Source organism: Dermacentor silvarum, chromosome 11 (assembly GCF_013339745.2).
Source record: "Dermacentor silvarum isolate Dsil-2018 chromosome 11, BIME_Dsil_1.4, whole genome shotgun sequence".
Classification (NCBI taxonomy): domain Eukaryota; kingdom Metazoa; phylum Arthropoda; class Arachnida; order Ixodida; family Ixodidae; genus Dermacentor; species Dermacentor silvarum.
This window is the reverse complement of record NC_051164.1, coordinates 52687997-52706752: the sequence shown is the minus strand read 5'-3', so window position 1 is coordinate 52706752 and position 18756 is coordinate 52687997. Positions and strand designations below refer to the sequence as shown.

General features: G+C 46.7%; 2 protein-coding genes across 2 annotated transcripts in view; one reads left to right on the top strand and one right to left on the bottom strand.

The window, feature by feature from the left end:
• Positions 1-18756, top strand: part of LOC119433007 (uncharacterized) — a 280121-nt gene that overhangs the window by 93459 nt on the left and 167906 nt on the right. The window lies entirely within an intron of this gene.
• Positions 1-18756, bottom strand: part of LOC119432584 (inactive tyrosine-protein kinase transmembrane receptor ROR1-like) — a 37550-nt gene that overhangs the window by 15110 nt on the left and 3684 nt on the right. The window contains exon 2 of the mRNA XM_037699747.2: positions 18215-18290. Within this exon, the coding sequence (XP_037555675.1) occupies positions 18215-18290 (76 nt within the window). The remainder of the gene's footprint in view (positions 1-18214; positions 18291-18756) is intronic.

Here is an 18756-nt window from a genome sequence, read left to right as displayed (position 1 = left end):
CCGCAGAATTCAACCCTTCCGGAATTATGCAGACAACAATGTATAGTCGAAAAAAAAAAAGACTTGTTAATGACTTTTGTCTATAATATATAAGGATACTAAAGCGAAGAGGTCTACATAGTGTTTGAGTGTCCGAATTTATCATTATTATTATTTTTGGTTGATTAGCTCGATCCGCTTGGATAAGTGCATGCATTATAAAACGATGCAGTCTCGCTCTGAATCGACTTGCTGTCGGAAGAGCGCTCTGGACATGAGAAGCGAAATCTTGAAATCCCGGTTTCGCCGCTCGTCCGAGCGAAAGCAGCCGTCAACAAAACGGCTCGCGTACCACCTCAGGCACAGTGAGTCATAGCGGTCGTATACACGCAGCAAAAAGCACCCCGGCGCGAGGAAAAGCGAGCGCATCTTCCGGCGAGAGGAGTCTCGATCAATGCTATTGTGTGTGACTCGCTTGCATTCTCGGAATGCCATGGCCGCGCCAAATGCCCCATTCCCGTTATACGCGCTTCTTTTCCCGTGACACGTTTCCTCTCTAATCCACGAAAAGTGCGCCGCAAAGAGCTAGATGATGTTCACTGAGCGTTGCAGCGCACTGTCTCGCGTATATTATAAAAAAAAAATGGTAGCGCACGGAATGCAAGCAAGCGCGCTTTAGTGTCGGTTGAGAAAACGCGCTGTTACACGCTTTCTCAAAACTATATTACAGTTTTATTTCGGCTCATGCTGCGAGCGTTTGAGTGTTTGTTCGGGTCGTATATGCAGTCGAACCCGGATATATCGAACCCACATATATAACGAATTATTGCGTATAACGAACAGCAGTAAAATCCCACTGAAAATGTTTGTATAAAATTTTTGTTTTATATATCGAATTACCTATATATCGAACTTTTTCTTGTGATCTCCGTCACATTCGATATATCCGGGTTCGACTGTATATCGAACCCACATATAACGAATTATTGTATATAACGAACAGCAGTAAAATCCTCTTCAAAATTCTTGCGTGAAGTTTTAAAAGCGGAGCTGTTTAAGCCGGCCGTAATGTGTGCCGCCTGCCACTGCGTTGCCTAGCAACCACCTTGCGGAGCGTCGCGGGCTATGCTCGGGAGAGAAAAAGAGAAAATGAGAGCGAGAGAGAGAAAAACATATTGTAGCAGCACCAACGAGGCAACGCGTAGAGGTGCTGCCGACGCCATCCGCGGTTCTCCGTTTCCCCGCGTTAGCGCCGAACGCTCGCGGTGTCCGTGACTGCAGCAGGCGCCTCTGGCGGCGGCTCGGCCGAGCTCCCACCAGCTGCGCGCTACTGCGCATGCGCCGTGACGTCATCTCGGCGTGTCGTCTGCTGCGCGCCGCCCGTACACTGTGTGCATAGCTTGCGCCCCACTTCCCCTACGTGTCCTCGGACTGCAAGTGCTTTGCCAGGCGTTCCCCGATGCCACGGACCACGAGAAAATGCTTACACACTTCACATAACTTAGCATCACGTTGTATTAGTTCGTATAACTTGGCATCACTTCGTATAGCCAGGACCAGCTAGGAACCGATCAGCTCCGCTGTCTTTAGACTATAGCCACTAGTGCAAGCTACCCCGATTTTTTTTTATTTTATATCGAATTACCTATATATCGACCTTCTTTGTGATCGCCTTCAGATTCGACATATCTGGGTTTGACTGTATTTCCAAGTGTTCAAATGTTCATGTTCTGACAGTTCGAACAGGGTTTTGTTGTGTGAATTGCGTGCACGCCCTCCCCTGTCATTTTTTCTTCTGCGTGATCGCCGTGATTCACGTGTTCTCTGACGTGTTCGTTATCGCACCCGTGCTTTTCATATTTCCGAGTCAATATTGGTCTAGCGAACACACATATACCCACAGCTGTACCCACAGCTGCACCCATATACCCACAGAACACACAGCTGTAAAATGCCGCTGAAAATTTTTGTATAAAACTTTTATTTGGTATATCGAAATACTTACATTGAATATCCAGAATGACACCAGTTTGGAGATGTGCGCCATCAAACTCGCCGTAAAAATGCGCTGTTGTTCCACTTAATTTTTACCAAAATGCTGTTTTATACATTGAAGCACAAAAGTAACTTGAACGCCCATGTATTTCGTCCCGCACTTTGGGAAACAATATCCCCAAACTGGTGTCATCCTGGAAATTCATTTCAAGTGGATGCGTCTTGTAATCTCGCCGGCTACAATTCGTACATTGCAGTATATGTCGTAAAGTAGTTAACTAAGAAGTTCAATAGTCAAATTTTCTTACTTAGTTCAATATGTGTTTCGATTTCTCGTGCTACTAATGTCCGCCACTTCGAGTAACCCAGCTCAACGATAAGAATTATGCTACCTGCCACAGGCGATTTTTAAAAATTCCGTAAAGCTTAATTTTCAACACCCTGTATATAAATTTTAGAACCGACGCTTCTTGGTTCGTACATCCTTAGATTGTAACTACGTTCTCGAAGACATCGTATATATTTTTCTTTTTTTGTGTGTGTGATGATCAGCAATTATTTTGTCAAACATTGTCTAGCTTTGTATAACTACGTGATATTTCGTGTTATAAGAGCTCGCCGATTACATATGCAAGAAAGTCCCAGCAATATTTCATACCCGTATAGGTAGGGGCCTTCTTCGTGCAACTATATCTTCCTATATATAGTTCATGCATTTACTTTATATTTCTTGCTACTGCACTGTAACCACTGTCCTCTCTAATGCCTGGTGGTCCTACAGTGTTAAAGAAATCGACGAATAACCTTTACCATAATTCGTGCGCACGCCAGAGAAAGGCACTGGACGCGTAAACTCGTACTGTAACTCTAAGGCAACCGAACGCTCATTTCTCCCACTAAATGCGTTGGCGTAAGCGCTATATACACCGCCACGATGCAGTACGCTGTGCGCCGCGTTAATGTATTTAATATCGCGGTGGGCCGTGCAGACTGCATCGTATTATCTGCGGCAGGCGATCATGTATCTGAATACTGCAGAAAGCACCCGTCTACCTTCCATGCTTGAGCCGGGCAACATACAGTAGAACCCGGATGTATCGAATCTGAAGGGGGATCACAAAAAAAGTTCGATATAGAGGTAATTGGACGTATAAAAGAAAAAAAAAACAATTATGCAAAGGTTTTTCAGGGGGATTTACTGCTGTTCGTTATACACAATAATTCGTTATATGTGGTTTCGATATATCCGGGGTCCACTGTATATTGCACACTTAGATCTTGTCAGGTGGCGCCCCGGCAGCTTACGCCTGTACAAGCATCTGCGGCAGTGAAGGCAAAACTACCGGCGCGCAGCTCCTGCATTCTGTGCTACTGTGTGTATGTCGGTAGCGTATATGACAGCGCTCTTGGTTTCTATGAACAGACACTGAATCAATGTCGCTTCCACGTTCGTCGGTTTCCCGTTTACCCAAACGCGGAAGAGAAAGAAAGCCGGGAAATGAGTCAAATTTTACACTCGGCGTATTTTTTGCCTTTGATGCTGTCAATAAAGTGGTAACGGTTTTCTCTTCCCCAGCTTAAACTATGAGATATGTGGCTTCTTTTTCAGGAACGCTGTTGCGTGCGCGCCCTTTCTCTCCGCAACTTATTCCCCTGCGTTATAGCTAAGGCAACACTCCTTCAATACAGGGAGTATAGCTACAGGCAACACTCTTTCAACACATGGAGTATTGCTATAGCAACACTTCTTCTCCTACTCCCTCTGGGCTTATCTTTTATGAGATAAAGTACCGAAGACTGAGTAGTGTGCGTGCGCCTGCCAGATTTGCAGGGATTTATGTATTCACAGCCTGCAAGCTTTTTCTGCGACACGTACTAGAGCATTGTGTAGTGCTACATAACTCTATCTCTCTCCACTTCATCATACACTACGATGCTGCATGGAAGCTCATGAACTCCACTTCGCGATTACGTTTAAAGAGGAAACTTTTAGCTCGGAGGATTCTATCTAAATACATGGCAACAGAGAAATGGTTTTTCTCGACAAACATTGCACCGATTTTGATGAGGCTATTGTCATTTAAAAGAAAACGTTAGTCTAGTGACTGTTCGAAGCGGATTTTTTTATTATTTAGGCTGATGTTCTAACGAAAAAATTTTAAGTGACAAAATTGAAAAAAAAAAATAAACGAAAAAAAAAGAACTAATGTATCAAATTTACAACTCGGCAATAAAAGTATGATATCCCAATTCTGTAAACTGTAATGATAGATTTAAAGCGGCCAAAATTGATGTATCTCATAACACTTTCAAGTATACCACTAATCTGTGAGTACAACCTTTGCAAAACCAGCGTAAACATTACGAAATGTTCGTGTAAGCTGTAATTTCATATGTCAAATTTGTCCGTCTTAGATGTTCTAACAGATTAAGCTTATAGAACTGCGATATCTGTTTTTGGTGCGCGGTTACAAATGTGTAAACTTCGTGCTTCAATTTTGTTTAAACTGACCAGTTTTCGTGAATCTTTGTAAAAAGTCCCAAGCTCCGAATAAAAGTTTTCTTATTAGAATCACTGTATAGCTAAACTCTCTCTCTCTCTCTTTCCCTCAAGTGCAACAAACTTTATTCAAATCGGTCCAGCGGTTGTGTCTCATAAAAGCATTTCGGCGCCTTACATGCATTTGAACAGGGAAAGTGGAGTTGAGCTTCCTCTTAAGTCACAGAGCGACAGTATTAGCATTCTTGAAAAAAAAGAAAAAAGCTATGCATAGGGAACTTGCGCCTGCTACACGCAAAGAAAACTTAAGCCCGCAGAGCGGACAGAAAACAGCCTCAAAAGCCAGCACTGCATGGTTATAGTGAAACGGCTGCAATGACAACTGGGTATAGATGTCGGGAAGTGCCAATCCATGAGCCCTGTACAGAGATTCCGAAGGGTGTAAAAATCTTCGCAGCATCGCTGGCTCTGTTGTATTTATTACTCGGTGGAACACCGGTGCTCCAAAAATAGCACTTGTGTCTGTTAACTACCGCTCTTACGTAGACTCAGGCTGGATTGATAATTAAAAATTATCGAGCGAGGACAAACGTACTTATTTATTTATGTACAATAGATCTAAGGGGCCCTCGTGCGAGGGTATTACATAGAGGGCGGGGGGCACAATCTCGTGCATGTAAAGTACAGCAATAGCGCTCGAAATATAACTATTAATGCACTGATTACAGTGGAAACATGAAGTATAACTCAAGCATGAAAAATATAGGCGAAATAAGGACTTCATGAAATAAACGCACACAAGGAACATGAAATAAATAGTTCTGAACAGGGGGTATATCTATTACTGTCTTTATTTATAAAACATATTTTTCATAGTGAAGCTACGCTTTGTTCATAATGCTCGAGTTATTTGTACGATTAGAAAGCCGAGCGCGAATGCTCTTTTTATTTTTCTTCTGTTTAGTGTTCCGTTAACCACAAGGTATGCAGCGTTAATTAATATACTAGGGAAAGTTTTTGGCACATAAATACACAATAGCCGCCAGGGTTGCTGCTTCTGTAACGTTGGAACAAATGTGGTAAGTGAATCTCGCGCATCTTTGGTAACTTCTTACATAACTCAACCGGAGGCCTTATCTGTCTTTTGTTATGAACACTATACCGAGAGCGTCAAAACTATACCCGCTGTTTTGGCGCGAAACCAAACGCGCAACGTGATACACTGCAGCTATAAACTGCGGTGTAAAATTTCTCTACATATATATATCTTCAAAGGATGCCGCGTTTCGCTGACTGAGAACATTTGCCTGCCGATCGATATCTCGCCAGCGTCGCTGCCGAACACACCAGGGGCGTGTCCGAAAACTCGCAACCACTTAGCGACGAAGATAAAAAATAGAAAAATAAAACGCCTGTAAAGGCAACTTCTCCGCTCGGCGCCCGGGGCAGCTCATAAAGCGATGGGCGTGTTCCCGGGAGCTGTAAAGCCAGTCTAGAAGAAATTGAAACGTGGCGCATATCGCTAGCGTGTTATTACTGTGCAGTGAAACGCTTCAAGCTCGTCCGATTTGCAAACACACTATACTAAACACGAGTGCTATGTCAGTGTACAGAATGCGAGTGCCGCGAAATTGAGTATACTGCTTGGAAGCTTTCTTGCGAATTCGCTTGTAGACATTCTTAGTTGTATTAGAAGAAGCGCGAGGTTATTCACTGTAGTACGTATTCGCTCTGCGTTGCACGGAATTCGAAGCAAACCAGCGTCATTCACTGTACCCAACTGCTCGGCTTACGTTAGTGCTGGGTGTTCAGTTGCTGAGACAGTGCGGAGAATCAGAATTGCGTATAGTGTTCACTCAACAACAATAAAGCTGAACGTGCGCGGTCCATCCTTCTGACTTTCTCTTCTTTATTGCGACCGACGGCTATTTACGAAGCAGCAGAACGTTAACAGCAACAGTTTATGCAGTCAGTACGAAAACAAAAGCGCGGGACGGTACCTATACGTCGATGTCATTTTCTGTGACCACGCGCCCGCGGCCGTCATTTCGCGCGACAATCTCGATCGTGCTCGCGCCAGATATAGTGTCTGTTTCTGTCATTTTACCTGGCCTCCACCGTCACGTTGTCGTCGGTGGCACCGACGTCGGAGCCGAGCGAGACGTTGTTGAGGGAGCGGCCACCGCCACCGGTCGCGACTTCGGCGCCGACCGGGGTCACGGATTCCAGGAGAAGCACGCAGCACAGGGGCGCCCAACAGAGCAGCACCGCGAACACCGCGCGCCGACGCCTCTGCCGCGCTCCACCCCAAAGCGCTGGCGGATCGGCGGCGCGCCGGGAACGACAACTCCCACAAAATCCCTCGGCCCCGTCGACGACGACGACGACGCCAGCGTCGTCCCGAGCACGACGCGAGCGACGGACCGGCACGCGGTCTCCGCCGCAACACGGGCTCCGACCACGCGCGCCGGCCACGGCTGCGACAACGGCCATGGCTCCCAGCGTGGTCGTCGTTCGTCGATGACACCGCCTCCGAGGCCGCTCGCTACTGGAGCCGACGCCGCCGCCAACAACACGGCGGCGGCTGTGGAGAATCCGTGAAGCGCTGCATGAGTCTCCGATGACAAAGCGCCCGGGACGCAGGTTATGGCCGGCGTGCGGCAAACGTGGGGGTCTGTCTGGGTGGACTGCCGGGGAGAGCTGTCGGTTGGTCGTCCGGCCCTCGTGTTTGAACGCTCCAGTAGTCCACCAAGCGTTGATGGACTCTCTCTCTCCCCCGATCCTGCGCTCCACGCTTCGGTTCGAGTCCCTCTCTGTTCCCTCGGTTCGTTCTCCTCTCTTGTCAAACGGGAGAGGGTAGGTAGCCAGTACTACGCTTACTGCTCAGTCGAAAGCACTTCTCTCTCGCATCTCGTCGCGGTTTCGTGCTTTTTCTTCATCGCGTGCGCCCCTTTGAAGACGATGCCGCCGCCGTCAGTGTTTTCTTCATTCGTGGGATCACTTTTCCTCCGTCGCGAGGGGAGGCGGGCGTGCCCGCTGAACCCTCCGCTGCCAACCCCGGCGACGCAACCCGGCGAGCTGGCGGTCCTTTCAAACGGCCGGCATTCCTTCCCGCAGCAGCCGCCGCCGCTGCTTCGGAGGGCCGCGAAGGAAAGGGAAAGGCAGCGGGGTAGATTTTTCTTTCTTTCTTTTTTTTTTTTTTTTCGTGCGCCCTCTCATCCTCCATCGCACGTGCTGCGATGATGCATCGTCGGGTGGCAGCGGTGGCACGGAGCGGACGTGCTCCGATGCGAGAGGAATCGATGGGGGACTTCCCAAGGGGCGCGAGTGATCGATCATCCCTCCCTCCAAGCTGTGCGCTGCGCGTTGTCCGCGCCCGTCTTATTGCCCTGTGGATCGGTTTCAACAGCCGTCTGTTAACTGGCCGCGTTGTAGCCTTTAATACACCTGAACGCGTCACATTGTCGCTAGCGTGACGTTCGGACAGTTTTCGATAACCTACGGGGAGCAAGTTGAAATGTTTCAATGAGCCGTTTTCATGCATGCATAAGGCGCCTGCGCGACACCCATTGCCAAATTTGGTTGCGCGCAAGGCATTATATAGAGGTAGCGGAAGGAGTGAGTGCGGAGAAAAACGTGTGAAATAAAATGCATAAAAAGCACTAAATGAATAAAATAAGAAAGAACATTGTACCGTTCATACACACGAAAGAAGCGCGAATTCCTTCGAGACCAGCGACACCGACGGCGTGCTCGCGCATTTGTGACCCTTCCTGTCGATGCAAAACACCTCATTTATTTCGCGTACACATTGGACCCGATAAACGGCTTAGTGTCTTTAATTGATTGAACAGTGCGCCCCAAACGCATCGGGAGCTATGCGCTTCAAGGTGGCTACATTCCCCTTCATTAAATTGGCATGTTCTCTGAAACGGTGATTTATACACTGTCAGTTTGGCCGGTGTAGCAATGGCCACATAAAATAGGGATTTCGTATGCTTCGTTGCGGCAGCATAGAAAAAAAAAAATCCTGTTGTTGTATCACACTTTCGCTACCCGTTGTTCTATCTGTTGGCTTTGACACGCATACTGGAGTACTTGCTTTTTGCGGGAAAAACAGAAAAAGGAAAGAAATCAGCTCTCATGTCGGCTTTCTCTGCTACCCTTTATTCAATGTGACACTTTGCACGAATTTTTCAATCTTGCTTTTGGATGGCCTTTTTCTGTTTTTGACCGTTTGATGTCTACAGGTAGACATTTAGCAACATCAGAAAGCAAAATGTCGGCAAGCAGACAAAAAACGGTCGGAACATTCCACATGTGCGCATAGTTATTCTTTATCTATCTATAATTAACTAAACTAGGGTCAACGCTGTCAAAATGCACTTCTTCACGGCGCTGTATAGTGCCAATACTTCAAGACAGCAGCCCGCTCTTATTTCGTTTTTTTTATCAATTATGGCTCGCTAAGCCTCTTCATCAATGTAAGACTGCCTGTTCAGCTATTACAGACGTGTCTGATCTAATAATACAGTCCAACTAATCAACACTCCTCTTTAGTGTTCTCTACAAGCCTCACGAATCGGTCAAAATCACTTTCGCGGCTTTTGCCGCATCCCGATACCCGATCGACGCATTGAGGCCAGCCAGCATCTGCATAGTTTTCGGGTGTCCGGCACCCTTTCCACTTATCGTGCCGCCCACTAGCTGGAACGCGCCCTGAATTAAATTCTCTTGAAAACTGTAAAGCAAGAATAAAGGTTCCACATACATTCTACGGAAGCATAGCACACGTGTCACAAAGGATGAGCGTCTGATTCTCCAGCACGTGTGATGGAATCCTCGGCGCTCGACCTCAGAGGCCACCGTTTCATCAAACTTGAAAAGCTCCGCGGCGCCGGTCATAGAGGCCACACTTTCACGTAGATGCTCCATGGCTCCCGATCTCAGAGGCCACAGTTAGCAGTGCGTGGCATTTAATGAGCTTGTCCGCGCGGCGTAGAGTAGCCGAGCGGCCCTGATACATCTCCGAGGACCGATGACGCGGGTGAAAAATCATTTGAGCTGAGTTGGGAAATTGCTTTTCCACATTACCAGAAAAAAAAATACCAGAATAAAGAAAAAGCCACTCTCGCAAAGACTGAGAGGCTTGGCAAGGCAGGAAAGATGCAGAAACGATAGACGGCTGGCGATGCCGCCTTGAAGTTCCCGCTCTAACTCGCTGTGACGTCATGGATTTTTGACGACGTCAGCTCGGACAAAATTTCCTATCGGTAAAGGTGGACTACATTGCATTCTAAAGGAGCCAAAGACTGAACTTGGGAAGTCTCGAGAACTGCCAGTGAGTCACAAAGACCGAAATGAAAAAAAAAAAAAAAAAAAAACTACTTTGCAATGCGTGACGTCACACTGACCAATCGGCGCTAGTGTTATGGCGCGAAACTTAAAAAAAAAAAAAAATGGAATCGCGATGTTCATTTTCGCTTCAACCTATCTCCGCGAGGTTAACGAAAGTTGACTGTTGAAGGAGTACGTTATAAGTGTATGCTAATTAGTGCCTCTTTCAACTTCGGGAATAGTTTACCATTTCTCCCCGCGATCCAATCATCTGTCGATCGGCCTGCATCGATTCCTTGCCGCAGCGGCCGCGTTCTGATGGGGAGGCAATGCGGAAACGCTCGTTCACCGTGTATTGTGTGCACGTTAAATGTACCCAAGTTGATCAGGATTAATCCGGAGGCTTCCCACTACGACGTGCTTCGTAATCAGGTAGTGGTTTTGGCACGTAGAACCCCATATCATTTTTAATCATCTAATGGCAAGGAGTGGTCGCATGCGTTCTGTAAGCGTAACGAATAATAATAAAGCTAAACCCAATCTTCGCTTTTGTTGCCTTTTATGGTGGCTGATTCGTTGGAAGAAAAAAAAAAATGCTACGCAGAACTGGTATTCTCTCTTGAATTTGTCTTGAACCAAATGGATTCGGAGCGTACTTGACTGCCATGTCGTTCATGCTGCACTGTCGTCGTCTCGTTGAGCGTGTGAATGCACCCAAACAGATTAACATCGGCTATTCGTTACATAGTTTAGTGGCTTTCCAATAGGATGTGGTTCTGCAGCTTCGGTTGGCCTGACTTTTTTTCGAGATAAGGTGACAAAATAAAACCACGAGGGATGTCAAGAAGCGAGATGGCGACCTTTGGTGTTACGTAGTGTGAAGGATGGATGTCGGAGTTTATTACGAGTTTATTGCAGTCCTAATTGTTACCTTTGGGACGTAATGTGAACGGTCGAAACATTTATCATGTGCGCAGGAACTGGCGGTGACGCAGCTGTCTGGTACCGTGCCCTGGTGATGGCCATCACAGGTAAGCAAATGTAAAATTTCAACGCGGCTTTCCGCATATTGTCAACTACGGGTGCAAATAGCAATTTCTAAGACAGAATCGTAATTCAATAGTGTTCGAAGAATCAACAGCCGTTCTCGCCATTGATATAAAACGATGTTCACATCCTCGTATATCCACGACGTTAGCAAGTTTCTGCCATTACACTGCTCTTATGAAGCGCTGTTTATTGGAAAAATAAATGGAGCATTAGGAGGGCAAATAAGCAATTTATTCCCATATGTAGGAATCAATGGTTAGACGGAAAAGTCTAGCTCGCTCCACTTCGTAACGTCTCGTATTCTGTGGTTACTTTTGTTCTAATGCTATGCTGAATTGCGCACAGTCAGCGATGAGATATTTTGATTTTATTTATTTACTGAATACCCGCGTCGCCTCGAAGGCATTATCGCAGGGGGGGGGCAGTTAGATAAAGATATGTTAACTCATATGTTCGAAAACTATACGTATTAGCGAATAGTGCCTGTTTGATTTGAAGAACGAGACGGATATAGGCACTTTTCGATTCGTTATTAGAAAGTTTCGAATAGTATTCGCTTCATCCCTATTGTGAAAACTTGAACACATCCGCTCCATCATGTACACCCCTCCTGACTTGCTTCCCTCACCCGGGGAGAGAGAGAGAGAGGTGACGTAACGCGGAGAGAAGTAGCTGCCTGCCGGCACTGGTGCTGCCATCTCTGGGACGCGTCGGCAACCGTAGCACATTTCTTTCTAAAATTCGTTTTCTCTCTCTCAGCTGCTCCTCTCACCGCGCGCGAAGTACGAATCGAAAAAAATTTGCCCAAATTGTTGCTCCCGGCGCGCGATGCTCGATTGCTCTCCATTTCGAAGACGCATTGCGCCGCTAGTTGGTTTCCGAGTGCGCTTCGACTGTAGTGGAACGAACTCCTTTCGGGAGGCCGAGCGCACATTGGAGCCTTGCGCCCGCCGCGGAGCATTGGGAGAGGAGGGAAAAAAAAATTGAGACGCGGAACATTGGCGGCGGCGGTTCCCGGCAGAGGGCGTGCTGTGATGTGCGCTCGAGATGACAAATGGAGGCCAACGCGCGGAGATGGGGGAAGGAAAGAGGGCGCAGAATTGGTGCACTGTTTACATTCGTCTGCCGGCTTGTGAGAAGAGCGCGCCGCGCGAGCATATTTGCGACAGACGGGCCTCCCTCCATGGAGGCGGTAGCAACAGCGCTTCGTTGCAAGCTCGCCGTCTGCTGCGTTGCAGGACACCGCGCGTCTACTGCGTATGGGATGCACGATTTTGACCAGCGTAAAACCCTGGCTTCAGAAAGTGTACAGTAGATGTGGAAAAAAAATTGTATCTTAGATACTATCCTAAAACCGTATCACTGTCGCGTATTAAATGCGAAGCATTTCTTGGCGAACATTTGCTACTTTGACAGTATCTATCTATCTATCTATCTAGCCGCCTACGACTTTGTGTTCTCATGGTCGTTTCGTTAACTTGGTATATGTACCAAAATTGGCATGCTATGACAGGAGTATATGACGAAAATAAATGGTTTGTCATGACATGCGTGCCATGTAGGTCATGAAACAGCCGCCTACGTCTTGGTGCTATCATGGTCGTTTCGTCAAGTTGGTAGGTACCAAAATTGGTATAGTATAACAGGAGTGTATGACGAACATAATGATAGGTCATAACAATGACCCAGCGAAAGATATTAGGACTCAAAAGCCACTGAAATGGGTTCTGACGTGGGCACTAAGTGAAGGAAACACTAAATTATGATGGTATAAATCATAGTCATGAGCATGACTCAGCAAAAATGACAATGACTTAGCGAAAAAAGATTACCACTCAAATACCACTGGAATGGGTTCGGACGTGGGCACTAAGTGAAGGAAACACTAAATTATGATGGTATAAATCATAGTCATGAGCATGACTCAGCAAAAATGACAATGACTTAGCGAAAAAAGATTACCACTCAAATACCACTGGAATGGGTTCGGACGTGGGCACTAAGTGAAGGAAACACTAAAGGATGATGGTAGAAGTCATTCATGAGCATAACTAAGGCTTTCGCTCCAAGGTCTCTTAGGTGTAGCTAAAGGGACTCCTGAGGACTCATGACATGAATGTCATGACATGCGTGTCATGTAGGTCATGAAAGAGCCGCCTACGTCTTGGTGCTCTCATGGTCGTTTCGTTAACATGGTAGGCTCCCCGCACACTGCTTCGCATAACATCGATTCCCACAGGGCGTGGGATCTGCCGGCTTTTTCTTTAACAGCGGAGCTATTTAAGCCGGACGTAATGTGTCTGCTGAATCCAAAAATGTGGGCCCATCCTGGCGGCAGTGCAGAAAGGGCCCAAGCGCAATGGCACATACCCGTGTGAACTAGCGAAGCTGAGCCTGGCGAAGTCTAGTTAAGCACGGTTGGGACTACTTAAGCTTAGTCAGTCATCGATAGCCAATCAATAGCTAATAAATAATCGATCAATAGTCAATAAATTCCGGAAAATTCTGGATGACTTGGTAGTGCTTAGCCTAGCCCAAAAGCCAGGACTAGCGAGGCGCCCATCAGCTCCGCTGTCTGTCTCTTCAGCATTGCGCCTCCAGTGCAAGCTACACCATTTTGTTTTTTAATTTTTTGGGGGAGGTGACGCAACCCCACCATAAGGCTTCTCTCTTGAATTCTATAAAACGAATACAACGGTTTATATTTTGCTTGTGCAAAAATGAAAAGAAAGGAAATATAACACGAATAAGGGCAAATTATCTCTTGGTGTTCCAATGTGGCAAAAGAAATTTCAAAAGGAACATGGCGGGACGGAAACGCGGTAATGTACCGGTACGTCAGTGACGGTGAAATGGTTAAGAAATTGCTAGGTTATTTTGTATATGTGTCGTTATACATTCGGCAATACATGTATTGTCTGTATGTTCGACACAGCAACGAAGGTATCTCGTAGCTTAAGATACGAGATATTCCTGTAGCGAGATCGTCGAAAACGCAGCTCTTTCAAGACAGCGCCGCGTCGGTCTTTAAAGCGAAGCTTTATATGGCTAGGCTAAATCGCCTGTGCACAGAAAACTACCATAATCAGCATTGGCGCGAGCGTCGTCGTCTTCTTCCGCAGCTGGCTCGTTGGTACCCCTCGGGTTGCGCTCGTGCTCGGCACGCGCTCGTGCCACTGCTCCCGCGTTCGTCGTCGTCTGCTTCCACAACTGGCTGCGTTGCCGCTAATCATTCCAACGTAGGATTTCACTTCTATTCTGTCGTTTTGTAATGGGGAGGCCGTGTTTACGGGGGTATGCGCCATTGCTTAAGGGGGTATGCGCCATTGCTTAAGGGGGTATGAGCCATTCATTGTCTTACGTGACGAACAGACTTAATTTTGAAGCAATTTAATTTCGAAGAATCGCAAGCGGCAATGGACGGGCGAATGCTGCTAACCACGCCGCCGAGCAAACTCGAGACATCGAACGCGAGCGATAACGGCGGGCTGCGGGCATACCTTCAGTGACGACGTTCTCTCCGTCGCAGCCGAACGTGTGCGTAACCTCATAATTGAGAAATACTTTAGCGAACCCTCGGGATTAATCCAGGGATTAATCCAGGGATAGAACACCGGGGCCGCACGCTTCAGATTCGCTGGTTAACCATCTTCATGGAACCGAAGGGCCGATGAATTTTTTTTCTTCTTCAAGATAATGAATTGTGTGTGAAGCGATGGATTAAAAACGGTGGATGTAACACGGTTGTTAAGAGCACTAAAATCAGTGTAAAATACATACGTCACATTCGTGTCCAGTGGTGAAGCATGTGTACCATTTTGCAAATGATATGCTGCAACCGCACGCGTTTGAATTACCGAGGGGAGACTGGGCACTCGTCAGGCGTTGCAAAAATCCTTTAGTCCAATTTTCCTCGATTTGCAGTGTATACTGTGAAACGAAATAAATAAGTTATTGTCGTTGAATATAGAAAAAAAAAGGTAAATGCCACAAACATTGGGCTGCGTGTAAATTAAACCCTCTGCTTAACCACTGTGGCACTGCTTCACTTTAGCGTGCCGAATATTTCTGCACGCAACCACTTTGCTGAAGACACTATACTACCACTTTTGACGTGAAGTTTGACCTGGCGCGTTTCGTCGAAGAATAATTTTTCGTCCTTCGTAATGTTTGAACCCATATTAGTTTTGGGCATGTGTTCCAGTTGGTGATTCAATCAATCCTGTGAAGGAATGAAACATCTCACGTGCTAAACAATAAATAGATAATTAATTACTGCGTAATTAGGAGGACTCACTAAAAAGATGCGCAGTACATCGTCCTGCTAATTTCACGTCTTGTATTCAAAACAGTCTCCAGCGCCTTGGAATAAAAGTTGTGGAACTTTAATTGACACATTTATTGACTGTCCATCGAATGTAGCGAGACGTGTTGTGAATATGAAACGCGCGCTACGACGAAGTCAAAAACTAAAACTCACTGCCTTTGTGTTTCTTTTTGCTTAGCACGAGTTCATCAGAGCCCTTGAACGCATAGTGCCTGGAGGCACGTGCTAACGCTAACGCCACTATCGTAGTGGGCGACTCTGATAGGAGGACAACTTGTGCCAAGATAAATTGCGACACCGTAGAGGCTTGGGCTGGTCGGTACATACTAGACAGGGGATCTTCTGCCGTGATGATCAAGAAAGGAAATAATTTAAAAAAAACTAAAGCTTATTGGCAGCCAGAGAGCGCTTCTGGGCTATGAAGTGGGGTATGCTGTCGGCATGCTATATGGAAGTGCTTTCTATTATCTTCTTCCAGTTTCCCCTTCTCGTCAGTCCAGCAAGATGCGAAGGACTGCCAGCCCCTCACCGCATCTGCGACAGACAGGAGGCTCGCCACCAACAGGTGAGAGTGGATTTCATAAGCGCGTCCTATTCCGAGTCGGAAGAAAACGACATTATTTCGTCGGGTTAACTTAATCCGTTCGCCTACTTGTGACAAATATTTCACGGATGCCAGCTAACGCACACACGTACAAGCTGCGCTTAACTTTGTGTGTATAAGGCTCGCTTTCGTGAACATTTTAACGGAGATACCAAGCATTGGCAGACAGTACGTGGGTTTTCCCTGATTCTCAATAACTCAATTTCGAACTTCATGGAGGCACCTGTCTCAACCTTCCTCATGCTTTTTCGTGAATGGGAGTAGTTACAAGGTTATTGTCGTGTTTTTCTACGTTCAACGCTTCCTACGACTGCATCCGCCAAATGTGCCTACCGAGAAGTTTCGTTTAGGCATCCAAGGTCCAATCACGGCGACGTCATTATTATGTACAAAAATGCGACTTCGTATGATTGCGCGCTCGACTACGGTGTCGGCAGAAGACGAGCGTCGTCGACGGCGGTCGGGTTGAGCTGTCGGGTCGGCTACAGTCGACTGCAGTCGGATCATTGTTGGTTCGCGTGAGTATCGCGAGGTCGCATGCATACTCGCGACACTCTGGTGTTCCCTGGCGGGAAATTCAAATCAGTGAGGTATTATGGCTTGCTGGTACGCTTGGAGGAGAGGGGGGCAGGTACTCCGAACTCCATTGCGGTGACGGAGGCAACAGATCCGAAGGTCGGAACTGGCCTCAATATACAGCTGCTGCTGAAAGAGATCGAATAGCTTCGCGCGTATCAGCAGCTCCTTAGCCGTCGTTGGGTGGATAAAGCTATCGATTCGAAGTTCTTGAAAATGCCCGTGTGACACAGGTGTTATACGGGCATCTCACGGGGAGTTATCGGTGGTGGTGTCGAAACTGGATCGCGTCCTGGTTTCACCATTTATCGGAATACTTTGTGTCTCACGGTCCCTCCGCACTTCCCTCGCTTGTATTTTGTAAAATATTTGTAATGTATGTCTTATTCTTCATCATTATTTTTCCTCTTGAGCAGGCATATTCGTTGCACCTCTTCTGGCAGAAGTTGCGAGCCAGGCCTCTTATGTTTCTTTCTCTGTTATCGTTTTGTCCGCAAACGTAACGTTTATAGTAAGTTTGCGTAATGACAAGCTATGAGTGACGTATCGCAAAAAAAAGATAAAGAACTAACCACGAGACGTGGCAAACGCGTGCGGCATCATACCATCGCGCGAATTCGCGCGCCGCGGTTTGCTTGGAAAGGTGTTTTGGGTGAGACCTGTATTTTCCGAATGTATACGCTGTGTAAGAAACTCCTGGTACACACTGGTTGTACACCGATATATCCAGAGTAGCCCGCGAGAAAGTATCCCGTCTCCTTCTTGTATCGTCCTGCGACAATGATTCGTTGGGTGTCTGGCGACGTGCTTCGAACAAACACAAGAGTGCAAATGGCTCTTGGTTACTGATCGAGTCGAAAGTTAACTTTTGACTTGGTCATTGACCAGAATCATTTGTGTGTCTTCTAAACATGCTACCTGAGTGCACGAGTTTTCGTCGAAGTGTCGCCCAAGTGGCGACGATGGAGACTAAAACACAGGCGCATCATATCGGTGAAATCAAAAAGTAAGCAAGAAGCGCGGAATTTGTTGTTCTTTATTGAAAGATGCGAGCGTGGAGAAAAATAAACTGCAGAGCTTGACAAATGTGAATAATAAGCCAACAAGAACAGAAATGAACATGAACCAAAGGGGCGAAAGAACATCACGGAAGTCAGGCATATATCCTACTTTTAGAGAGCACAGCACTGCTAATATCTGATAAGCACATATTAACGTTCAATCACAGCGCAAATTGAAAAGACAAAACAAAAGAAAAAAAACACGTCACTGCAGCTACTATACATTAAGTCCCCGGTGATAATGCACTCAACAGAACAAAGAACAGATTAATAATGCTGGTTCACACTAGGATGCGCAAAGTCAGATTCTAAATGCAACAATGCCGGGTCGCCATTCAGAAATATTTCAGGCGGCACTAGTATATCGCACGCCAACTTCGCCGTCCTTGCTCTACCACTTCAGGTAAAAATGTGACGTCCATATCCACGTGACGCAAAATTCGCAACAGTCAGGCGCCATCGAAAAGTGCTTAGCAAGCCTTAAGCAAATAAGAATGAAATAAGGGTGCCCAACACACTGGCGTTTGCTGGTTCTCGTCGAGGAAGTGCTAGTCGCAGTAATGTGTTGTTCATTAAATTACGTAATATAAAGCGAAATGAAGGCAGGGAAAGTACTGCTGACCGCACACTAACTGTCAAGCGCAGTCTGCTGACACCTGTACGGGGTTCAGCAGTGAGGAGGGGTGGGGGAGGGGGTAGGGAGTGAAAAGACATGGAGCGAAGATAGCAGAGAGGAGTAAAGAAGACAACTATTTACAGGAGTGACGTCATCACCCTCTACTCACCTTCCTCCCAATCCGGGGAAATGGGGAAACACTGGCGGAAACTGCGGTATCTGCGCCGGTGCGTGGTGGATGGGACCTGTGGAAAGAGAGAGAGAGAGAAAAAGCATTTGTTAGACTAATAAGAATCACCATGAGAATATTTTTATGTCTACTGCAGGACGAAGGCCTGTCCCAGCAATCTCCACCTGCCTTTCGCTAGGTGATTCCAACTTGCACCTGCAAATTTCCTAATTTCATCACCCCACCTCATTTTCTACCGTCCTCAGCTGCGTTTTCCTTCTCTTGGCACCCATTCTGTAACTCTGATGGTCCACCGGTTATCTGCCCTGCGCATTACATAATGCGTAGGGCACATAACGTTGCATTACATAATAACGTTAAGAGACGGGAAGAAAGCGGTGTTGATCAGTGGACCATTAGAGTTACAGAATGGGTGCGAAGGGAAGGAAATCGCAGTCGAGGACGGCAGAAAATTAGGTGGGATAATGAAATTAGGGAATTTGCAGGCGTAAGTTGGAATCAGCTAGCGCAAGGCAGGGGTA